Consider the following 26,710-nt stretch of genomic DNA (forward strand, 5'->3'; position numbering starts at 1 on the left):
TCTTTCTATTTCTTCCTCTGAATATAGACATCTCCTTCCATCATGAGTCTTTTGGAGTTGTCTTATAACCTTGCTTTGCTGAGAAAAGTCCAGTCTATCAAAGTTGGTTATCACATATACATTGTGTCTGTAATTGTGTACAAATTTCTCTTGGTTCTGCTCTTCTCATTCAGCATCAGTTTTTATAAGATTCTTCAGGTAAATATGAAGTCCATCTGTTCCTCATTTCTTATAGCACAATAGTATTCCATTACATGCATATATCACAACTTGTTTAGCTATTCCCCAATTGATGGGCATCACCTTAATTTTCAATTCTTTACCACCACAAAAAGAGCTGCTATAAGTATTTTTGTACATATGGGTCTTCCTCCCACTTCTATAATCTCTTTGGAATACAACCCTAGAAGTAGTATAACTGGGTCAAAGGGTATGCAATTATTTATAGCCCTTTGGGCATAGTTCCAGATTGCTCTCCAGAATGGTTGAATCAGTTCACAACTCCAGCAACAATGCATTAGCGTTCTAATTTTTCCACATCCTCCCCAGCATTTGTCATTTTTCTGTTTTGTCATCTTAGCCAATCTGACCTGTGAGATGTGGTACCTCAAAGTTGTTTTGATTTGCATTTCTCTAATCAATAGTGATTTAGAGCATAAAATGAGATGTTTTTAAAGCCCTTAGAACAGTACCTGGAATATAGTAGATGTGTAATAATAAATGCTTATTCCATTTTCTGTCTTACTCAGGCACCACATACATCAAGGTTCTAATTCTTCAGAACACTTCACTAGGATCCTTCTTCATTACATCCTTTCACTACTAGACAGACTTCCCCTTCCTCTTATTAAAAAGTTGTAGCCATGGTGGCAGAGTGGATAGCAGAACAAACTGCCTTAAATGATATGACTATGCTCACTTGGGAAATCCTACTTGCTGCTGCATCTGACCTCTATTTAGAAGCTTTGGACACTTGTTTAGCTTGTGAAAATAAATCAATGTATTTATAGTACAAATACTAGTAGTACTGAATGCAAGTACTTAGTACGAAATTATTCTTTTTGGAGATCAGAAACTAATGCTTAGAAAGAGTTTGATCTTTCCAAGTAGCAAAGACAGGACTTGAGCTGATGTCTTCTGACTCCAAGTCCAAAGTTCTTTCTACTATGTGACAGAGTACTAGTAAACTCTTTCAAATGGAATATAGCAAAAAAAAAAAAATCTTTATTTTATTGGTACCTGCTTTTAAATTACAAAGTTTTTCTGTCATTTGTGCTAAGCCACAAAGTCATGTGCCTGTTGTTTTTCATATTTAAATGTTTCCCTTGGTTCCTGTTTTTCCATTCCAAATACACTACAAGATCTACCTACATCTTTCATACTAGATGTAAAAAATAAAAGAATTACTGCTGAAAGTCAAGCAATTGCTCTCTGTCAAAAATGATTCAATTTTAAGATCTGATTGTATGCCCAGTTTTGAGCTGTGTCCTAAATTGCATGCCAGGCAGTTTATACCAATGTAACCAGCTAGTCACCAATGAATGATCTACAGGGGCCTATAGAGCAACATTTCTTTGCTTTTTTTCAGGTTGTCAGAGAAAAGAAAGTAAATTTTCATACAAGATGTGTAGGCAGGTTTAAGGAATTGTTTTTTAAAAATATATAAATGACAGGATTCCAGGAGAGCTGGACTTTCCTTAGAGGAACTATATTACATGTATTTTCTTTAGATAACTATTGGTAATCTCATCTACTGTCATGAATTCCGTTATAATCTCTTGGCTTAAAAATATGATCTATCCCCATGATCATATTCCATTCTCACATTGTTAAGTGCCTGCTAGAAATTTCACTTGAACACCCCATCAGCATTGTATATAACATATCTAAAACGTAGCTAATTATCTTCCTCTCTAAATCTATTCTTCCTCCAGACCTCCCTATTTCTGTTGAATTATCTACCATCTTTTTAGTCATTCAGATTTGCGAATGACGAATCATCCTTGACTTCCCTCTCCTTCCCCTCCATCTGTATATCCAGTTAGTTGATAAGTTTTTATCAATACTAACCTAATAGCATCTCCCAAATCCTCTCTTTCCACTGATTTAGCCAATACCAAGTTCAGTCCCTCTTCACCTTTTATTAGGGACATTTTAATAGCCTCCTAATATATCTTCCTTCTTCAATTCATCTCATATACAGCTGTCAGGTAATCCTTCCAAGACATAGGTCTGACCACATTACTTGCCTACTCAAAAAACTTTAGTGGATCCTAGTTGCGTAAGACCCTGTAAACCTAGTGCCAACCTGTCCTATGTGACCTTAGGCAAGTGACTTTCCTTCTGGGCTTGTTTTGTCTTCTTTAAAAGGTGATGTTGGACTATATGACTTCTTTGATCACTTCCAGTTTGAAAACAATGAGATATATTAAGCGTCTAGGAATTAATCCTCCCAGACCTATACAGGATATATACACAACTATAAAATAATTTTTATAGAAGCAAAGGAAGACCTAAATAGTCAGAGAGCTAATCAGTCAAAGCCAAAATGCCTAGGTAACAGGAAGAAATACAGCAAGTCCTCCAAAAAACTCAAAACATTTCAAAAACACATGAGACCAAATCCTAATGGAGAAATCCAAGGAAAAAATCAGTGAATCATCACACCTTGGGAAATAGATAGAAAGAGGTCTGTAGATACTTGTGGATGGGATCTGCTCCAGAACAGTGCAAGAAGAATCTGGACAAGAGCAGGTTCCAGATCCATAACAGGGCACTGTGACCTCATGTGGGAACGGGTGCAACTGGCAACTTTCTTGCTCACCACCACATTGTAGGTCATAGATCTAGCATAGACTGAGAAGAGGACCTGAGGACCTGTGCCCAAGGGTAATATTTAGACATAAGGAGTAGTCACAGGCCCTTTGTAGTCTGGTAGGGGAAAAAACAAGCTCAGAAGCCACAGCAGTGTGGCTCAAATCCCAGGAGCAGAGCAAGGTCTCAGCTCTAACTTCTAGCTCTTTCTAAAGCCTAAGGAAGAATAACTAGGGCAGAATCTCAGACCAGAAGAAAACTTGCTACGCCATACCTGTGAACTAGCAGAACTTCCCATCTGATTCAGTAGTTGAGTCCAGCAGAATTCTACTATCACTCATAACCAAACTACAGGTTCCCACATACAAGTCAGGAACTTGCAGAGCTCAGACCAAAGGTGCAAGAATCAGATTGCGCTCTATTAGAATACAGTGGGTACACTGAAAGTTTGCTGGTTCCTTAGCCTCAGATGTCCCTAAAATCCTAGAATAATATATTTAATACCCCAAGAAAGCAGCAACAAGAACAACCTAGACCTTCCCTCTATAAGTACACAACTCTATCCTCCATCATCAAGTCCAAAGTCAAAGAATAGACTGCAAAAATAATCAGACAGAAAAAATGATCCTGTCATGAAGAGCTTTTATAATGACAGAGACACTCAAGACACAAAGAAGAGAATGACTCTAAAATATCTATAAGCAATAGCTTGGGTATAAATTCAACTAGATTTCCTGGAAATATATAAAGAGTTTTACAAGGCTTTTTAAATTATTGTATAAATGAAATTAAAGGACAGCATAGTAAAGATGACAGAATAGCAGGAAGTAGGACAGTAGATGGCCCTCCCTCCCCCCCCAAAAAAATTTACAAACAGATAGATCTACAAGACTGAATTCTAATGGGGAAATTCAAGAAAAAGTCACAATGAATCATTTTTCCAACCCATGGTGGCTTAGGGAGATAAAGAAATCTATAGACATCCTTAACCTTGGGGTTAAGGCTGAAGTGGGGAGGGGTTTGACCAGAGGGCTGCATTTGGACTATTCCAGCACAAAGAGAGGAGGCTTTGGCACCAGATCCATGTCAAGACATCCCTAGACCCATTCTAGAGCACCTCAGCAGGAACATGTCACAACTGATAGCTTAGTTGCCTGTTTTGAAGTTCCCAATCATAGATCCAGAAGGAAATGAAGAAGGGTTTTGTGTCCCCCTCATTACTTCTCCATCCAAGGACAGGCCCCGGGATGTGTACTTAAAGACAAAAAAATTCAGAAGTAATCAGCAACATTGTGGCTGAGATCCCAGAAGCAGAGCAAGATCTCAGTTCTAGTTTCTAGTCGAATATGAAGCCTGCAGAATAATAACCAGTATAGAAATTTGGGGTCGACAGTTCTGTCTAAAGATACGCACTTGGCTAATAGTGACCAAGTTTAACAGCAACTTATATCTGCTCAGATCTAAAACTAGGTTATGAACTTATAGAACTGAGAACAGGGAGTGTAACAATCAGATGTTATACTCAGTCACATTACTTTGGGATCTGTGAAAGCTTGTAGGTCCCCAACCTAAGCCGTCTCTGAGATCCTTGAAAAACACAATATAATACCTCAGGAAAGCAGCCCAGGTCTTCCCTCCAAAAGTGTACAGAGCCTGGCCTTAATATCAAGTCCACAGTCAGGAAGTAGTCTGGAAGAATTAATAAACAAACAAAAAAAGAATTCTACCATAAAAAGATGTTATGGCAACACGGACACTCAAAACACAAACCCACAACAAAAGAATAACTCCAAAGTATCCACATGCAAAACCTCAAAGAAAAACACAAGTATAGGCACAAATCCAACTAAAATTTCTGGAAGAAATGAAGCAAGAGTTCAAAAAAAAGTTAAAACTGTTTTTGTCAATGAATTTAGGGTGCTAGAAGAAAAAAAATTGGAAAAGAAATGGGAACTATGAAATAAAGAATTAGAAAAAGAATTAACTACTTGGCACAAGAAGTATAAAATGCCCAAGTACCAAACTCCCTGAAAATTAGGACGGGCAAATAGGAGTCAATGAATCCATGAGACAACAAAAAATGTTAAAGACAAATGACTAAAAAATTATAATCAAATTTAAAGTATCTCATAGCAAAATCAGTTTACCTGGAAAACAGATAAAGGGAAAAACATTTAATAGTCATCAGGCTATCTGAATGACATGACCAAAGCAAGAGCCTAAACAACATATTTCAAGAAATCCTTTAAAAAAAAAAAAGCTCTTCAGATCTCTTAGAACTAGAGAATAGAGTGGAAATAGAAAAAATCCACCTGTCACCTCCTGCAAAAAATCCCCCCCCCCAAAAAAAAAACTTCATCCAGGAATATTGTAAATAAAATCCAAAGCTCCCAGATCAAAGGAAAAAATACTACTAGCAGCCAGAAGTACTGAGGAACCACAGTCAAGTTCACATAAAACTTAAACAGCCACTACTATAAAAGGTCAAAGAATTTGAAATGTGATATTTTAGAAGGCAAAACCCAAGAAGGCAAAATATTTAGACTTACCCAGCAAAACTGAGTATAATCCTACAAGGGGAAAAATAGATTTTTAATGAAATAAAGGAATTCCAAAAATCCCTGGTGTAAAGACCCAAGCTATGTAGAAACTTTGATGTTTAAACACAAGAATTAAGAGAAACATAAAAAAGTAAATAGGAATAAACAACAAAAAAGGACTAAATAAGGATGAACCATTTACATTCTTACATGAGGAGATGATACTTGTTGGTTGGCCCTTCTGAAGGCTGTCATCATAGATGTCATAGATGGTCATAGGCAGGGTCTGATTAGTTAAAAGACCTGAGTATGGTTCTGATATGTCTTGATGATCTAAAAAGAAGAATGGAAAGAGAGGGGAAGAGGAATTATATTAGGAAAGGAAGAAAAAGGAAAGTTAGGGAACATTAATCTCATATAATTGAGGGTGTAAAAGTAGACGTCTTTATAAACAAGGAAATGGTATTGGACTGGCTGACACTTGAGATATACTCATCTGAACTTGTCAAAGTTCCACCACACACAAAGTTGGATTACAGAAATATATTTCACTTAAAAGGCAAGTAGAAGAGAAAGAGAAGAGAGAAGGGGAATTTAGAGGGAGAGTTGATGAAGGGAGAAATTAGTTCTAGACAAAACAAATCCTTAAGGATGTGTAAAAACATAATTTTTTGAGATGGGAGGGAGAGTATCAACTGAGTACCAGCTAAACCAGTAATGACATACAAATTTAATCAAATGCTAATTGTGCTATAAGAAATGATAAAGGGAATGGTTTCTGAGTAACCTGTATGAACTGATGCAAAGTGAAGTGAATAGAGCCAGGAGAACAATTTATATAATGGCTGCAATATTGTAAAGACAAACAACTGATCACTATCATGCTCAGTCATGATTCCAGAGAAATACTAATGAAACATGTTACCTACCTCCTATAAACACACATGTAGATGTGTGTGTTTGTTTATAGACCTGGCCAATATGGAAATTTCTTTTGCTTGGCTATACATGTTTGTAGCAGTTCTGTTTTGCTTTCATTCTTTTCTTTTCTCTTTTTTTATTTATTAATTTGTTTGTTTCCTTTTAGTTTACAGGATTCAATTCCACAATTCCTTGAATTTCACATTTTGTCCCCCTCCCTCCCTCCCGTGGCGGCTTATAGTCAAGTATAGGATCTGTAAATACTTTCACATTATATATTGGTCAGGTTATAAGGACGGATTGTACCAGCTGGAATGAAAAATGGTAAAGAGGACATAAAACCAAATAAGAGAATGAAAAAGATCAGGTATTTTGCTTCCACCTGGATATATACTTAGTTCTTTCTAGTTCTTTCTCTGGATGCACATTTTTTTCTCCATCATGTGTCTTTTGGGATTGACTTATATCACTGCATTGCTGAGAAGAGTCCACTCTATCAAAGTTGGTCATCACACATACGTTGTGTCTGTAATTGTGTACAAATTTCTCCTGGTTCTACTCTTCTCACTCAGCATCAGTTCTTTTAAGCCTCTCCAGGTAAATATGAAGACTGCCTGCTCCTCGTTTCTTATAGCACAATAGTATTCCATAACATGCATATACCACAACTTGTTCAGCCATTCCCCAATTGATGGGCACCCCCTTAATTTCCAATTCTTTGCCACCACAAAAAGAGCTGCTATAAACATTTTTGTACATATGGGTCTTTCTCCCATTTCTATGATCTCTTTGGGATAGAACCCTAGGAGTGGTATCGCTGGATCAAAGGGTATGAAAGTATTTATAGCCCTTTGGGCATAATTCCAGATTGCTCTCCAGAAAGGCTGGATCAGTTCACAACTCCACCAACAATGCATTAGTGTTCCAGTTTGCCCACATCCTCTCCAGCATTTGTCATTCTCCTGTTTTGTCATCTTAGCCAATCGGACTGGTGAGATGTGGTACCTCAGAGTTGTTTTGATTTGCATTTCTCTAATCAATAGTGAATTAGAGCATTTCTTCATGTGCTTATAGATAGCTTTAATTTCTTTCTCTGAAAACTGCCTGTTCATATCCTTTGACCATTTATCAATTGGGGAATGACTTGTATTCTTATAAATTTGACTCAATTCTCTGCATATTTTAGAAATGAGTCCTTTGTCAGAGACATAGGTTGTAAAGATTCTTTCCCAATTTCCCACCTCCCTCTTAATCTTGGTTACATTGGCTTTGTTTGTACAGAAACTTTTCAATTTCATGTAGTCAAAATTATCCATTTTACATTTTATAATGTTCTCTAATTCTTGTTTAGTCATAAAGTCTTTCCCTCTCCACAAGACTGATAGGTAAACTATTCCTTGTTTTAGGAGACTGCTTACTGTATCAACCTTTATACCTAGATCATGAACCCATTTAAACTTGATTTTGGTATATGGTGTTAGATAATGGTCTATGCCCAGTTTCTACCATACTATATTCCAGTTTTCCCAGCAGTTTTTGTCAAATAGTGAGTATGGAGGTTTATCAAACAATACATTACTATAGTCATTGGCTTCTGAATCTCAGGGGCCTAATCTATTCCATTGATCCACTCCTGACTGCTGCTTTATAGTATAGATTGAAATCTGGTAAAGCTAGTCCACCTTCCCTAGCATTTCTTTTCATTAATTCCCTTGATATTCTGGACCGTTTTTTCTTCCAAATGAATTTTGTTACTATTTTTTCTAGCTCTATAAAGTAGTGTTTTGGTAAATTAATTGGTATGGCACTAAATATATAATTTAATTTAGGTAAAATTGTCATTTTTATTATATTAGCTCGACCCAGCCATGAGCAATTGATATTTTTCCAATTAGTTAGATCTGACTTTATTTGTGTGAAAAGTGTTTTGTAGTTATGATCATACAGGTCCTGGGTTTGTTTTGGCAGGTAGATTCCCAAATATTTTATAATGTCTGCAGTAACTTTAAATGGTATTTCTCTTTCTATTTCTTGCTGTTAAATTTCATTGGAAATATATAGGAATGCCGAGGATTTATGTGGGTTTATTTTATATCTTGTGCTTTCATTCTTTTGGGGTGGCATGAAGGCAGATTATTGCTACTTGAAAAAAATTAATTTTAAAAAAGAAAGCTATTTAAATGTTATTGAAATAATCAAGAGATTCAATTAAAGTAAAATTATGCTACTGAAATTAATTCACAGATTTAATGATAAAATTATTATTAATTAAATAATATAAATTATTAATATAAATTATTAATCAAATCATTAAGGAGATGCTTCATAGAATCAGCTAAAATAACTTAAAAATTCAGATTTATGGAAAAATATTAAGAATAGCAAGGAAAATAATTGAAAAAAGTAATCATAAAGTGTTTGGTAGAACTGGATTTCAAATTATGTTACAGAACAAGTAGTATCAAAAAGAACCTTGTAACTTGATGTTAATTTTGGTTTTAGGCCTATATTTTCATAAGTGTGGAAGTGCCTGTTATGGAAATTTCTTCTACCAATGTAGATTAGTAAACTGTAATTTATCCTGTTAGAAAGTTTCCCAGAGCACTGAGAGATTAAATCCTTTGCCTATGATCACACATCACTCATGTTTCAGTGCCAAGATTTAAACAAATAGTTTACTGACAGTAAGGTAAGCCTTCTAACCACAACATCTCTGATACTGGATAAGAAAAAGGACAAATAGGGGTTGACTAGGTGGTGCAGTGAATAGAGCATCAACCCTGGATTCAGGAGAATCTGAGTTTAAATCTGGCCTCAGACACTTAACACGAAAAACTGGCTGTGTGACCTTGGGCAAGTCACTTAACCCCAATTGTCCTGCCTTCCCCCCACCAAAAAGCAAAAAAAAAGAACAAATCTGTGGATTAGATAAAACAAGAAGTAAAAACAAAAGTGTATGACAATGTCAAAATGGGTACATGATTTAGAGATATATGGTGATATAAGCAAAGTAGGGAGGCATGGAAAAAAAAATTACCTACCAGATATGTAAATAAAAGAGAAGTTTATGACCAAACAGGATATAAAGAGGCTCATGAACAGTAAAGTGGATAATTTTGATTGTACAAAATTAAAAGATGTTGCACAAACAAAACCTATGTAGCCAAATATGTGAAACTAGGGGGGGGAAATATATATATTATAGCAAGTTTCTCTGATAAATGCTTCATTTCTCAAATATATAACTAACTGAGCCAAATATATAAAAGTAACAGTTCCTTAATTCTAAATATTCAAAGGACACGAATAGACAGTTTCCAGAAGAAGAAATCAAAGCTACCAATAGTCATATGAGAAAAAAAATTTCTCCAGATAACAAGTAATGAGCAAAATGAAATTAAAACACCTCTGAGGTACCACCTCACATCTGTCAGATTGGCTAACATGACAAAACATAAATGACAAATGCTGGAAGAATGTGTAAAAAAGGTACACTAATAAACTATTGGTGGAGTTGTGAATTGGTCCGGCCATTCTGGAGAACAATTTGAAACTATACACAAAGGGCCATAAAACTTTGACCCAGAAATACCACCACCAGATCTGTATCCCAAAGAGATTTAAGGGGGAATAAAAGGAAAATGTATAAAAATATTAATGACAACTCTTTTCATAGTGGCAAAGAACTGGAAATTGAAGGGATGCTCATCAGTTGAGAAATAGCTGAATAAGTTGTGAAATTCATGATGAAATACTATTGTTGTATAAGATAAAATTGTAATCCAGAATTTATGTGCTCTACATTGAGAAAACTAAAGAGATAGTTTAGTGTTTAGTCGTTCTGTATTGTCTTGTCTTATCTCTTGCACCTGAGAAAATGTCACATTTCACTAGCAGAGCTTCTTCTACTTTTGAGTGATTAACTGGGGAAGGACTAGGATTTTTCTGAACCTGGTGAACATTTACCTTGTTTTCTGCAGGCAAACAAGTAATAGATGTGTTAGTCTGCTTATCTGTCATTTATGACTACTATACTGCCTTGATCACACATCTCGTATAAATTCATAGTTCAGTTTAGGGCATAAGGCCCAGAGTAGAGGGCAGTAGGGAGGAAAGTTGGCAAGTCCCAGATGTGGCATAACTCTCAAGTAGTCAGGAGGGAATCCCCATCACCAATGATATAAAGCAGATACAAGATTGAAGTACTGAAGAGTCAGTCTTTATTGTGGTCAATCTGTTCCAGACTGTGGTATGCCTGAGAGACATGTTCTCTGTGATATATTTTGTCTAATTAAGCAAAAAATATCCCAGAAGGGCTCATACGTGTCTCTAAGTCTGTACTTGTTGAGCTCTGTCAACCTAAATATGCACAATGTGATACTTTTTTTTTAAGCAATTGGGGTTAAGTAACTTGCTAAAGGTTACACGGCCAGTTATTTTGTGTGGGAGTTAAGTATCTGAGGCCAGAACTGATCCCGGGCCTCCCAACTCTGGGGCCAGCGTTCTTACTCACTGCACCACCTGGCCGCCCCAACAATGTGATACTTTTTATCATGAAGCTTTACAAATTCTAAAGTATAGAATAGAGGTTCAATTTCTAAACTGAATTGAGTTATTAGTTTATTTGGGCAAGCCCCCAATGTACATGGATTTTACATCAAACAACATGCAAAAGAAATTAATGAAAACCTGTCTCTGAAATCTTCTCACTGATGACTTTTTAACTATTAGGATGAAAGAAGAAAAAGAAATATAGCAAATACAGGACAAAATGGAGTTAGGTTCTCCCAAAAATCCACTTTCAACAGCAATCTAATGTTTGATAAATACAAGAACAAAAGTACTCTTGGGAAGCTCTTCATTATATAATACTCAAATAGTTATTCTTGAAAATTTTGAAAGATAATTTGGCAAAAATTAAATTTAGGACAGCATTTTGTACTATACTTCTTAAGTACTTTGGTGGATCTATTCTTTCATTGACTAGGGTATCCCCTATGTCAGATTACAACCCCTTCACATGCTTTCTTGTGCTGGGTATCTCATGTCCCTCCTATAAATCATCCCGAGGAGTCCACCTACTCTGTTGTGAGCCCTTCTTTAATTAATTGAGAATTACATGGATACCAAAGGAGCATAATTGGCTGACCATCTGTTAATTCTATCTTGAAACATGGTTTTGCCTTCTTTTCTTGAGGTACTTTCTTTGATAGCATCTTTTATATTGCTTCACCTACACAGTTCTTTATAATATAATACAGTCTACTCTAAAAAATTTTTTGTTGTTGTTGCTTTTTGGAATGGGGAAAGTAAGGCAGTTGGAATTAAGTGACTTGCCCAAGGTCACATGGCTAGCATTAAGTGTCTGAGGCCAGACTTGAACTCAGGTCCTGTGCTCTATTCACTTCACCACCTATCCACCCCTGATACAGTCTATTCTAATGCCCACAATGTGTCTCTCCATTACCCTTTCCCCATAACTTTAATTCTTCAGAAACTATGGCATATTCTGAGATTCACAGACATAATTATATAATAACAAGTTAAAGAAAATTAAAAGAACTCTAATCAATATAATGACCATCCATTATTCCAGAGGACTAATGCTGAAAAATAGTATCCATTATAGAGATATAACTGAATTAGGGTAGAACATGAGGTATACACATATATATTTACATATATAAGTGAACATATATGTAAATGCATCTATAATATACATATTATAAAGCCATTGAGGGACTGTGTTTTGCTTGACTCTTAGTATGTGTTACAAGAAATTTGTGGCGTATTTGTAATGGGTTAAAAGGCAGAAAAAAAGGGTTGGTTTTTTTTTTTTGGAGAAAGAGATACAGTATGTTATAGATATGGAATGTTGCATGAACTTTCAGAAGAAATCATAGTATTATTAATTTTTCTCAATTATTTTACTTTGTTACAAGAGACCCCTCACAAAGTAGGAGTTATTTGCTAACAAAGTGGGAGTAATTTGTATAAGTTTGTTTTACAAAAGCAAAACATAAAACTTTTTTTAAAAATAATTTTTTAATTAATCTTTAATTCTTGGAGAAGCTTGATCTGCATCTCTCATTCCTATTCAATTATGAATCCTGTTCATTGTCATCTGCAGTGTCTGTCTCACACACACACACACACACACACACACTACACCAATCACCAAAATCAGCTGTCCATCTATCTCTTATACACTAGACAATAGGAATTTTATTTCCATTTGATTTGTCCTTTATAGATAGTCATCACGAAATCTTTTGATCTCATTTAATAGCTTCTACTGTTTTCTCAGTCTTAATCAAATTGGGACAGTTTGCCTTTTTATATTTAGTTTGTTTATCCATAAAAAGGAGCACCTTGATGACCTGACCATCTGTTAACAATCTATCTTCTATTAAGAGTCTGTACTGGGCATCCTCCATGATGGTAGCAAACCGAGTTATACTGTGTTGAGGGTGACCATTTCCTTTTTTTATGCAATGCTTCTTTTCCTCCTCCTCAACAGCTGCTTTGCCTTCTCAGCCCTGGGCTCTATTACTCTGAGTGGTGACTGCCTCCCTAGAATGCTGTTTCAAAAAAGGATCCAATCTATTGTCACTACTGTCAGTGCTAACTCTACTTAACTCCTGACTCTACTTTCTCATCTTCTTTTTACTCAGTATCTTGCCCCAAGCAAGTACCCTTTCTCCTCAGAGCCTCTGCTCTACAGCTCCAGTTTTATGTTATCTTCCCATTAGAATATTAGCTCCTCGAGGGCATGGAACTATCTTACTCATCTTTATGTGAACCCATGATTCTGAGAAGCTGTAGTGTAATAGCCACATCCCAATAAAACCATCTCAGCAAGAAGACTAAACCAGGCTGAGGGTAACCCATGGGCCTTAAACCTGTCAGTGAGTTAATGGGATGTCTACTCCAAGCATGTGAAGACATCCCCCAGAAGAATGGGCAAATGAGAACAATTTGTGCTAACGGCCTTGGCAGCTAAAAGAGGCACTGTGGAACACTTAGAACTTGGTCAGATGTTAAAGATGCCAAGGCAAAGGAAGCAAAGGAAAGCAAGCAGAGCAGTCCAACCTTACACTCCTATTTTGGGGAGAAAAAGGACCAAAGCATGGAACAGGAGGAAGACAGTGAAGTCAGAATTCCTGGACTAAAAGCTTCCAAGAAAAATATGAGCTGGTTACAGGCCATAGAGGATCTTAAGAAGGATTTTGAAAACCAAATAAGAGAATTAGAGGAAAAATTGGGAAGAGAAATGAGAACAATGCAAGAAAATTATGAATTGAGAGTCAACAACCTGACTGAAAAAAATAACACCTTAAAAAATTGACTAACTTGGGGGCGGAATCAAGATGGTGGAGTAGAAGCAGGACCTCCCCACTGCTCCGGCTTCCACCTTTCCCAATTCATGTAAAAAAGGGACTCTAAACAAACTTTGGAGCTGCAGAACCCACAAAATGACACAGAGAAGCTAACCTCCTGCTGAGGACAGCCTGGCAGGCTGGCAGGAATCGGCCAGCACAGTGCTCTGGTAGCCAAGCCCAGCCCCGTGCCGAGGTTTAGCCCCAGAGCGGGCCTGACCAACCACCGCCAGAGGGACTCTAGATCAGCAGCAGCTGTGGCTGTTTCCAGATTTATCAACACATAGATGTGAAGGACAAAGTGAGAGGTCAGTGCAGTCTGGACTTTGGGACCCAGTAAGTGGGAGTGCATGGCTTTTGCCTCCAGGGCAAGAAGCCGATGAGACTCCGGCACAGCCAGCCAGCTCCACGTGGCACCTTCTGCTCCTGGCCTGCAGAGTGTATGGAGACCAAGCACTAGTCTGAGGGGTAATTGCTCTTGCTTTAACCTTCTTGGATCTGGATTGCAGTCTAGGGTGGAGGTCCTGGGGTGTATGTCCAGCTTGCCAGAGCATGTGGAGACTTCAGAGAGGGCACCCATCTAATACCTCCAGCAGTTGAGAAAACCCCAGCATTTGGGACGAAAGCTCCCCTGTCTGGTGGCAGAGTCCTACTTTGGCAAAAAGCCCAGGGGTCAAGTGACTTGAGGGCCAACATGACCAGGCAAAGGAAACAAAGCAGACAGAAGATTCCAATATTAGACTCCTGTTTTGGGGACAAAAAGGAGCAAAGCATGGAACAGGAGGAAGACAGTGAAGTCAGAACTCCTGCACCAAAAGATTCAAAGGAAAATATGAGCTGGTTACAGGCCATAGAGGACCTTAAAAATCAGATAAGAGAAGTAGAGAAAAAATTGGGAAGAGAAATGAGAATGATGCAAGAAAATTACAAAATGTGAGAGTCAACAGCCTGACTGAGGAAAATAACACCTTAAAAACTAGACCAACTCAAATGGCAAAAGAGGCTCAAAAAGGCAATGAGGAGAAGAATGCCTTAAAAAGCCAAATTTGCCAGATGGAAAAAAATCTCAAAAGCTCAATGAGGAGAATCATTGCTTCAGAATTAGACTGGAGCAAATGGAAGCTAATGACTTTATGAGAAATCAAGATGCTGTTAAACAGATCCAAACAAATGAAAGAATAGAAGGCAATGTGAAATATCTCATGGGAAAAACCACTGACCTGGAAAATAGATCCAGGAGAGATAATTTTAAAATTATTAGACTACCTGAAAGCCACGAACAAAAAAAGAACCTAGAAATCATCCTCCAAGAAATTCTCAAGGAAAATTGCCCTGATGTTTTAGAACCAGAAGGCAAGATAGAGGTTGAAAGAATCCACCGATCACCTCCTGAAAAAGATCCCAAAAAGAAAACTCCTAGGAATATTATAGCCAGGTTCCAGAATTTCAAGACCAAGGAGAAAACATTACGAGCAGCCAGGAAGAAACGATTTGAATATTTTGGAAACACAATCAGGATAACCCAGGATCTGGCAGCTTCTACACTGAGGGATCGAAGGGCCTGGAATGTGATATTCCGGAGGGCAGAGGAGCTGGGATTAAAACCAAGAATCACCTACCCAGCAAAACTGAGTATCATGTTTTAGGGGAAAATATGGTCATTCAGTGGAATAGAGGACTTTCAAGTATTCTTGATGAAAAAACCAGAGTTGAATACAAAATTTGACGAGAAGCATGAGAAGGTAAACAGAAATGAAATCATAAGGAACTTAGCAAAATTGAACTATTTACATTCTTACATGGAAAAACAATAATTGTAACTTATGAAACTTTTCTCAGTATGAGAATAATTGAAGGGAATAGAAATATAAATATACACACACATATAAAAATCTATATAGGAGGGTTTATGGGAGTATGAATACATATGTGAATGTGTGTATATATGTGTACAGATATACATAGACAGATAGCACAGGACCAATTTAATGGGAAGGGATGATACTTAAAAGGTGAAATTAAGAAGTGAGAAAGGAATATAATGAGAGGAGATGGAGAGAGACAGACTGGGGTAAACTATCTCATATAGTAGAGGTAAGGAAAACCTGTTTCAATGGAGGGGAAGAACAGTAAGGCAAAAGAAAATGAGTCAGGGGCGGCCAGGTGGCGCAGTGAGTAAGAGCGCCGGCCCTAGTGTCGGGAGACCTGGGATTGGCTCCGGCCTCCAATACTTGGCACCCACACAAAAATAGTAATAACTGGCTGTGTAACCTTGAGCAAGTTACTTAACCTCGACTGCTTTAAAAAAAAAAAAACGGGAATGGGTCAACCTTATTCTCATTGCATTTGGCTTAGGGAGGGAATGACATACACACTAAATAGGGTATCTCACCCTACAGGAGAGTAGAGGGGAAGGGGATCAGAGGGGAAATGATGGAAGGGAGGGCAGGTTGGAGGAGAGGAAAGTTGGAAGCTCCCACTTTTGAAAAGGGAAAGGGACAGGATCAAAGTAGAGAACAGGTCAAGTGGGAGGTGGGATAGGAGGAAGGGAAATATATTCAGTTTTTCACAATATATCTACCATGGAAATGTTTTGCATAGCTACACACGTACAACCTATATTCAATTGCTTATCTTCCCAGTAAGGGTGGGTGACAAGGGAGGAGGGGAATGAATCTGGAATTCAAAGTTTTAAAATCAAATGTTTAAAATATATATGGATGTGCATATATATATATATATATATATACATATATATATATACAATTATCAATATTATTTTACATGTAAATGGGAAATAATATATACAGGCACTGGGGCAAAGAGATCTACCGTGCCCTACTGGAAAGTTAGAGGTGGTATGGTAGAAGATATGGTAGACATCAGATTGGAGGAGGGCACATCCAGTGGGATCACTATTTTGGGGTGGTGGGTAGGGGAAAAACGGGGAGAAAATTTGTAACTCAAAATCTTGTGGAAATGAATGATGAAAACCAGAAGCTAATAAAGCATTTGATTAAAAAAAAAGTTATCTTATGAATGAAAAAAGTATTAGTTACATAAGTAGCAACTAATAGCACAATTTTAAGTAAACAATATAGCTTTCATTCATTCAGTACATATTTATTGACTGCTTATGGTTTTAAAGAGTAAGGCACTGTTTTAAACTCTGGGTGAGATACCTTATTCAACTCTTGTATCAATTTGCATAAGATGTATTGGAGGGAGCATAAAGAAAGCTTTAGTAATATCCTAGGTAAAAGGAAGCGGATGACTGAGTAAGGACTGTAGTAGTGGGAAAGACAAGATGGTAATATATTTAAGAAATACATTTAATGATAAAATAAAAAGCACCCCAGTTCTAGAATATATAAATAACAGCACGTAGGAATTGCAAAACAATCTACCTTTTATACTTTATATTAATAAGGCTTAACTAGAGTACTGTGTCCAAGTCTGAGCACTATAGCCAAAAGAAGGTATTGTAGGAAGTGTTCTGGAAAGATCACAAGGATCGAAGGTATATCTGAACAAGGACCTATTCAGTCCTTTGAAGAGAAAAGGCCAAAGGGAGATATTCTAATGATCTTCAAGTATATGAAGAATTTTCTTAAAGAGGATAATTACTAGTTGTTTTATTCACTCCTGGGTCCAGCATAAGATGATTAAAATGTAGAATAAGTTATTCTTGTTAGATGTAATAATTATGAATACTGAAGAAAAGGTTGGATTACCATAGGAAATTATGAAATTTTTTTTTTGAAACTCATAAAATCAGACTTGAAAAGTACCTTAGAGATCATCAAGACTAGTTACCTGAGTTTTATAGTTTTGCATACAGCCAGTTAGTGGCAGAATCAAAATTAGGATGCAGGCCTCCTAACTTCTTTGTTCTTTATGTTACATCATTCTACCTCTATCTTGGCATCTTAACTGTCTGAGATGACCAAAAGTGAGGAAATAGATTAAACATTATTTGAAGTTCCAGGCTGCAATTTTCTGTGATTAGCAATATGTCTGATAATGATCTTGTTTTTGTTCCACCCTTACTTCCTCTTTGTATGTTTTGCCCCTTTTGTTTTTCCAAACATAAACTGGTTCATTCTTAAGATTGCAGCCTTCCTTCCCCACTGAGCCGGAGTCTCTCCAAACTTGATTCTCATTATCATAAAAATCCCAACCAATGTGACATTTTATGTATAATTTTTATAGGAACTGCTTATAGGAAGGTTTTGTTATAGACAGTCTATTGCTAAGACAGTTACCACTAAAGTAGAGCAGTTACCCTTCATTATTGGATTTTTTAAAGTGTGCCTGACAAATAGTCTTCATCTACTTTCTCTTTTATTTCAGACCTGTATGTGGAATCAGAGGGAAAACACTCATTATTAACCTGCCAGGTAGCAAGAAAGGGTCCCAGGTAAGCATCATTGATGTCAATATTGTTTCAACAATCACAGGTCATTTACAGATTGGAAATGAGCTGTGCGTCCCACCTTAAAAACCACCAAAATTTGGCTACTAACTTTATGAAGACACACATCATGTAGCTAAAAGTAGGATGAAACATTCTTTCTGCCTCAGATAGGTATTAGCTGTGTTACCCAGGGCAAGTCACTTAACTTCTGTCTGACTCGGTTTCCTCAGTTGTAAAATAGGCATCATAAAAGGACCTACCTTCCAGGGTTGTTGTGAGGCTTAAATGAAATAATATCTGTAATATGCTTATGCACATTGCCTAGCATATGATAGGTAGTCTTCCACTCAACGTTTTAGAAATGAATGTTTAAAATTGTTTTTGCATATGTCCGGAGAAAAATTAAATAATAAATAAATAAATAATAATAATGGCTTTAAAAAAAGGAAAAACAACAAAAAAATCAAAATAAATCCTTCTTCCCTTCTCCATCACCCCGTTCCTGTTCATATATTATTCCAAGTCTTCTGTTCCTTGAAAGAATGCTATAGGTACTAACCAGAACATAAAAAACATTCCTGTCTTATTAGAAGGATGAGACAAGAAATAGAAATTTTGATAATGGGTCATAAGATGGTAGGTTCTTAATGCCCAAACCTATGTATATGACTGGTAATTCTTTATGCTGGTGAAAATTGAAAGAATTTTTAAAATGAGACTTTATTTACTTTTATGCTTCAATGGCAAGAGCGAGTAAAATAGGGTCAAGTTTTTTTCCTGCTTTACATACATTCATTGAGGCATTGATAATTCTAGTAAAAACATTTAGAGCAAAAAGACTACTTAGGATCATTTACATTCATGAATAATTTGTTTTCATTTGCCATTTCTCTTAAATCTTTTTAAAATGTCATTGCCTTATTTTTCAGACTTCGGGTTTAAGGCTCAGCCATTACTTCATTAACTAGATTACTAGAAAGCAACATCTCGCATTTTGAACAATTGATTTCATCAGCTTAAAGAGTTACTAGTGAGGAACTTCTTCAATTAATGCAGGTCAGCTCATTCTTTGCCACATATAGTCTTCGAGAATTACCTAGAACAGTAAGAAATTAAATGTCAGAGGCAGGATTTAAATCTACATCTTTCCAAATTCCAAGGCCAGCTCTCTATCTAATATACTACACTGGTTCTCTAAGAAAAACAAAATGAAGAAGAACCATAACCCAAGCAAAGAATTCATTTCCTCAGTTGCTTTGATAAAAATCACACAATATTTCTCTAGAAAATATTGGAAAATTATCAATAGTAGTAGTTTCATTCGGTGGGTCAAATTATCTTTCAGACGTTATTCTGATGTTGAATTTAGCAAAAAGTAGTTTGTTAGTGGGGAATAGATAGTGGTAACTTTGTGGTCTCTTGCTATGAAAGGGAAAAGGAAGTGAAGCTATTTTGGGAAGTAATTTCCAGAACTGATTTTACCTGATTCTGGCTGTCACTTGGTAAACTATCTATTTCTCTAGGGCCTTGTGGCTAAGAACTTATAAATATAAAATATGCAGTTGAGGGAAAAAATGTGTTAGAGGCAGTTCACCATCTAAAATGAAAGTGCTTAGTGGGCCAGCACATTACTATATTGTTTCACACACCAAACTCTCTTTGATGAGAAATGTTTTAGTCCACAATCAGTCAATAGGCATTTATTAAACATTTACTGTGAATCAGGCAGTGTAAAAAAACAAAAACAAAACAATAACTCTGTATACAAAGAAAGACAAAACTGCCCTTAGGGAGCACACATTCTAAAGGAGGAGACCACAAGTAAATAACTAGATCCTTACAGGATAGAGAAAGAGAGAGAGCAGATTGAAGGTAATCTCAGAGAAAACATTGGCAGCTAAAGGGACCAGGAAAAGCCTCCAGCAGAGAGGAAGATTTAAATTCAACCACAAAGGAAGTCAAAGAAACCAAGAGTTAAGTGGAGCCAGTGCAGTGGTGTGGAAGGACAGGAGGTAAAGCATCATGTGAGAAGAAGAGCAAGGAGAACTATGTATCTAGATTGTAGAGAAGTATAAGAAAAATAGAAAGGTAGGAAGTGGCAGGTTATCAAGAGTTTTAAATACTAAACCAGGGATGGGGAAGCTGCAACCTTGAGGCCACATGTGACTCTCTATTTCCTCAGGTGCAGCCCTTTGACTGAATCCAAACTTCACAGAACAAATCCCCTTAATAGAAGGATTATTAGTAACTAAGAAGAGAAAATCATATTTTATCTTGGGGTTAAAAGGTTGCCATTGATGTTTATCAATAGGGAGGTGACATGGTCAGACCTACATCTTTAAAAAAATAACTCTGGCACATGAGTAGAGGATGAATTGGAGGAGGAAACAAGTCAGGAAGACTAATTAGAAGGCTATTGAAATAGTCCAGGTGAGAAATGATGAGCTCCTGGAGTAGAGTATGTGTATACAGAGAAAGAAATGTATTCGAAAATTGTTATGAAGTTTAAAATGATAAGATTTAACAATGGGTTATATATGTGGTATGTGTAAATGAGGAGTCAAAGACTATACCAAGGTTGTGATTCTGGGTAAAATGTGATTCTGGATATTGGTTCCCTCAAAAATAATAGGAAAGTTGGGAAAAAGGGAAGATTTGAAGGGAAATATAATGAATTTTATCTTCAACATGTTGAATTTGAAATGCTTATGGTACATCTAGTCCATTAGACAGTGATGTGGTCTTTTATCTCAGAAAGGAGATTGGGACTGGATGTAAATCTCAGAATCTTCTGCATAGAAATGATCATTTAATCCATGTAAGATGATGAAATCACCAAGTGAGATACTATAGAAGAAAAATAAAAGTGGGCCAAGGAGAGAGCCTTGGGGGGACACCCATCCAGAGTGGCCATAACATAGATTACAAACCAGCAAAAAAAAGACAGAGGAGTGGTGAGATAAGAGACCCAGTAGATCCACTGTACTTTAGTAGTGTAATAAAAACCTAGGGAAGAGAGTATTCCAGAGGAGAGGGTAATCAACAATGTCATATGCTTCAGAGTGGTCAAGAAAGATGAGGTTTAAGAAGGGGCCATCAGACTTGTCAATTAAGGAATTATTGGTAACTTTAGAGAGAGAAGTTTTATTTCAGTGATGAAGTCAGAAGCAACTTACCCAAAAATCTAAAAAAAAAAAAAAGGAGAGGAAGTGAGACTGAATGTAGAGAACTTTCTCAAATAGTTTAGTTGAAAGTGGGGGGGAGAATTAGGACAATAGCTAATGATTATGGTCAGATCAAATGAAAGATTTTAAGCCAGGAGGGATACAGATATACTTGTAGGTAGCAGGAAAACAGCCAGTCAGATCAAATGAAAGATTTTAAGCCAGGAGGGATACAGATATACTTGTAGGTAGCAGGAAAACAGCCAGTAGATAGGAAGACATTGATGGCTAATAAAAAAATAAGGTTGATAAAGGGGCAATTTGCTGGAAAATGTTAGATGAAATGGAAGCAAGTGTGCAAGAAGAAGGGTTTTTGCCCTGGCAAAGAGAAGGATGCTTCTTCCTCTAAAACTGAAATGAAGGAGGAAATAATGGGGCTTTATTTATCAGTGATATGAGATAAACACTATGAAGAGCTCATAGTGAGTGGTCTCAAATTTTTTTGTGAGGGGCGGCCAGGAGGCACAGTGAGTAAGAGCACCGGCCCTGGCATCAGGAGACCCAGGATTGGTTCTGGCCTTAGATACTTGGCACCCACACAAAAAATAACTGGCCGTGTAACCTTGAGCAAGTTACTTAACCCCAATTGCTTTTTAAAAAAATGTCTTTGGTGAAATAGGAGACAAGATCCAAGGAGATGCCATGGGAGGCTTGGAGTGAGATAAGAATATTGGAAGCAGCCTCTGTGAAAAGTAAAATAGTGAAATAAGGAGGAGTAGAATGACTGCTCTGCTTTGGTGAAGACCCAGTTGAGATTAAAAAACAAATTTGTAGTGAACCCAGTCAGCACAACTTTGCAGTTTCCTCCAGCTCTGTTCAGGAACAAATAATAAAAGTGGGTAGATGGTAGGAGTAATCCAGGGTTGGGGTTTGGTAAAGCACGATTACCAAGAAAGGGAATAGCACTAACAGCGTAATGATGACATGCTTATTATCTTTGAATCTGATTCTCCCTTGCTTAAGAATAGTAATTTGTGTACCCCTGAATAATTCTCTTCCTCCAGATCTCCAGGAGAGAATTAACACAAATTACCAAGACACCTGGTATAGGAGAAAGTGCAAAAAAGGAGAGCCAGTGGACTTAATCAGCTAGTCTGTAGCACACACTGTGCCAGGGTACATCAGACGGATGAACTTTTTTTGAAAAAGCTCACGACTCATTTGTCATTTCATTGCTTCATATTGAACTTGAAGCACATATTTATTTGAACATCTGATATTTATATCAGATATTCATAAGATGTTCCTTAATACTTATTTTATAAACTTTTAAAAACTTATTTTATAAAGAAGAATAATAGTTTTCACTCTTACTCTCATGGAGTTTTAAAATTTTTATTGTCGAAAAACATGTTTACAAATGCATATATGAGGTATAAAGTAAATGTATAGTAAGAGTAGTCTAAAGAAAAACCATCATTTCCAGTTGTGAGGATCAGAGAACAAAGGCTTCATTGAGAGGCTCAAGTGTTTTTATGCATTTATATCTTGTTTCCCCTATGTTTTGTATTCTTCATATAATCTTTTTTGAAATCTTATTTTTTAAATCTTTGTCTTATTCATTTTTGTTGTTGTAGCACCTTAATTCACTGCCTTGTATATGGCCACTCAGGAAATGCATAGGACTTTTTAGATCACTAGTCAGACTTTAAATCCTCCTAAATCAGTTCCCACAAAAGGCATATAAGATTTAACTGCATCGCCTACTTATTCCATTGTAGCCTTCCCAACTGACTCCAACAATACATGTACTTTTATTCATATACAGAGAGGGTCTGGCTCATGAAAGGGAAGAGAAAGCTCAAATTACACTTAGCAGAAATCACTCTCAGATTATAATTCCTGAAATTTGTAAAGAAAACCATAGACAGAACTTATGAAAGTTTATATGTATACTTATTCTCTATAATTATTAATATCTTACCTCAGTCTTCATTAAATCTTCTATATAACTTTGTAAAAAGATACATCACAGCTTCAGTAATACAATCACAACTTGTTTTATACTATGTGCCCTGACAATTACTTGTAAAATTAAGTTTACTTATCATCATTAAATAACTGTAGGATCACAAAATCCTAGGCAAGTAACTGAAGACCTCAAAGGTACACTGCCCATTGAAGATAGAGATTTCCAAAGAGAATGGTGATTTTGAAAAGTATACCAATGATTAAGAAAAATGTGTTGGAGAACAGGATTTGAATTTCTGTATCTAAACTTAAAATATAGAATGAAAGGGCTATCAAACTGGCACAAAGTACATGCTTCAATAATAGGGCAGAATATATTTGCCTGTAGACCTACAGACCTGATCAAAAGGACTTTAAAGCAAAAATAGGGGGGGAGAGAGAACTATATGTAAATCTATGCTAGATACCACTAAGAGTAAGTAGCAGGTACAACAAAGAATAAAATGTTCAATAGTAATTCAGAATAGACAGATTCCACGAAGAGAAACAGTAAATAGCCATGGTTTCACTTGTACAGTGCTTAGGATTATAGGTTTAAAAAAATGAACTAAGGAACTTAAGGGGGTGAACTTAGCGTCATAGAAACGTAGACTTATAGCTCAGTAATTACTGATATATATATATATTTTTTTCTTTTTGGAGGGCAATTGGGGTTAAGCAACTTGCCGAAGGTCACACAGCTAGTTTTGTGTTAAGTGTTTGAGGTTGGATTTGAACTCAGATCCTCCTGACTCCAGGGCTGGTGCTCTGCGCCACCTAGCCACCCCTGATTTTTTCTTGATTGTATTTTTTGGTAGTGATGATGTGTGATTGTTTTTTCCCCAGACATTTGGTATTCTCCCCTCTTTTGGGATATTTTGATGATCTATCCATGTCTAAGCTGTTATTTCTGTCTTTGTTTTCTTTACTACATTTTCTGTTTACTTATGTGGTCCCAGAGAAACTGAGATATTAGAGCCCCAAAGTATAATAATTTCATTGCCATTAATGGAAAGATTCGTTTCTTAGAGTAATATTGACTGATGCTTTGCATCTTTCGTCTGCCTAGTAATCCTTCCAGTTTTATTCTTATATGGTCTTGGAACAATCTGGTTTGATAAGGTCTCTCACCAAGTTTTCTATAAATGTGTTTTTCCTTTCACCATTTCTTACTGTTTCATTAGTCTATACTGTTCCTAATCTCCCACCATGCTCCTCCATAAGTTTTTTACCAATTATTTTTTATTATAAAATGGTGTTGCCATTGGCTGCCATCTCTCTCTCTCTCTCTCTCTCTCTCTCTCTCTCTCTCTCTCTCTCTCTCTCTCTCTCTCTCTCTCAGACACACACACACACACACACACACACACTGTGTCTGTCTGTCTGTTTGGCTCATGCAGTTTCTAAGTTCTTTTGGTTTTCTCTTTGTGGTGATTAAAATTGAATTTCCTTAAGGAATTCCATTTCTGTTTATCCATTTTCAGCTTCACAATGTCTGTACCTTGATTAATGTCAGGTGGGAGTTTAAAGTGCAGATTATATTCTCATTTTTTATTATTTTTCTAATTTGGGATTAATGTTGCTCTCACAAGTCAGTGATCTAACTGTACACTCACAAATGAGAAAACTCATTTGGAAATGGCTCTCATATCAGGAACTAGTCATTTCCTGTCTGTTTGGATATAAATAGTTTGCATTTTTATGATATTATTCAATATTCCATCACCTACTGGCTCTCTTATTGAAGAAAATGTTCATCAAGGGTCTCTTGTTTGGTTTACTCTCATTTTTGGCTCCTGAACCACATTTTCCAATATTTGTTTTGCCATCTTCCTCTGTGCCCATTAAAAAAAATTAATTAGGAAGTAATTATTTATCCTTTTGTCTTACCTCCATTCCCTCGTGAATCCTGGGGTGGTGAGGACAAGGAGGTAAAGGAGAAGAAAAATCAAAATAAAGGCATTGTAACAAATATACATAGTCAAATAAAATAACTTCTCATATTGGATGTGTTCAGAAATACATGTCCTATTTTGCATATTTAGTCCATTACCCCTCTGTCAGGAAATGGGTAAAATTCTTCATTATTTGTCCTTTGGAATTATGATTAGTCATTGATAAGTATCCTTAAGTCCTTCAAAGTTGTTTGTTTTTACAATGCCATTGTTATAAATAGTATAAATAGTTCTCATCACTTCTCTCTATGTCAGTTCATACAAGTCTTCCCAGGTTTCTCAGAATCCATCCCCATCATTATTTCTTATAGCACAAAAGTATTCCATTACATTTATATAGCATAATTTGTTCAGCCATTCCCACATTTATGGACACTCCTTTAGTTTCTATTTCTTTGCCATTACAAAAAGAACTGCTATAAATATTTTTATACATATAAGACCTTTAACCATTTTTTTTTAAAGCAATCGGGGTTAAGTAACTTGCTCAAGGTTACACAGCTAGTTATTTCTGGGTGTGGTGCTAAGTATCACAGTCCGGATTCGATCCCAGGTCATCCCAACTCTGGGGCCGTTTCTCTTACTCACTGAGCCACCTGGCTGCCCCTAAACAATTGGGGTTAAGTAACTTGATCAAGATTACACGGGCAGGTGTTTCTGGGTGGGTGCTAAGTGTCTGAGCCTGGATTCTATCCCAGGTCATCCCGATTCTGGGGTGGGTGCTCTTACTTTCTGTGCTACCTGGCCACCCCCTTTAACCCTTTCTTTGACCTCTCAGGGAATAAGCCTAATAATGCTATTGCTAGATAAAAGGGTAGGCTCAATTTAATTACTTTGGGGACATAATTCCAAATTGCTTTCGAAAATTATTGAATCATTTCACAGCTCTGCAAACAGTGCTTTAATATGCCTGTTTTCTCATAACCCCTCTAACATCTGTAATTTTCTTTTTTTGTTATCTTTGCCATCCATTGGATATGAGGTGGAACCTCAAGAGTTGCCTTAATTTGAATTTTTATAATTATTAGTGATTTGGAGCATTTTTTTTAATATGACTTTAGATAGCTATGATATTTTTCCCTTGAATTACCTGTGTCATGAGGGGTTAATAAAGGAAGTCAAATAAGACAGAAGGCCTAGGAATACTTCTGTTATATTTTTATGATCTCAGAAGAAAAAGGAAAGGAGGATACACTTGGGAAGAAAAGGGGACAGAGGGCAAGAGGGCCAAACCTCTCATACTTTGGGCCAATGTAATTTATACAAGCAAGGGAAGTGTAAGGAGAGAGAGGGCATCATTTGAACCTGACTTATCTGAATTGGTCAGAAGAAGATAGAACATCCTCAGGGTGTGGTATAGAAACATGAGGGGAGAAAAAGAGGAAGAATAGATTCAGAGAGAAAATAGGCATAAAGCAAATCAAGCTCAAAGTAAACATCATGAACAGGTTTAAAAGGAAAGAAAGAAAAGGTGAGAACTGTTCATCAGAATCTGTATGGAAAGAGAAGT

General features: G+C 36.6%; 1 protein-coding gene across 1 annotated transcript in view; it reads left to right on the forward strand.

Annotated features, from left to right (window-relative positions):
* Nucleotides 1-863: 863 nt before the first annotated feature.
* GPHN (gephyrin) overlaps nt 864-26,710 on the forward strand; it is a 415,464-nt gene continuing 389,617 nt past the window's right edge. The window contains exons 1-2 of the mRNA XM_069082448.1: nt 864-1,000; nt 18,008-18,074. Coding sequence (XP_068938549.1) covers nt 864-1,000; nt 18,008-18,074 — 204 coding nt within the window. The remainder of the gene's footprint in view (nt 1,001-18,007; nt 18,075-26,710) is intronic.

The sequence above is a fragment of the Petaurus breviceps genome, unplaced genomic scaffold (genome assembly GCF_028583685.1).
Source record: "Petaurus breviceps papuanus isolate PSGF00001 unplaced genomic scaffold, PetGlider_PUasm1.0 166, whole genome shotgun sequence".
NCBI lineage: Eukaryota > Metazoa > Chordata > Mammalia > Diprotodontia > Petauridae > Petaurus > Petaurus breviceps.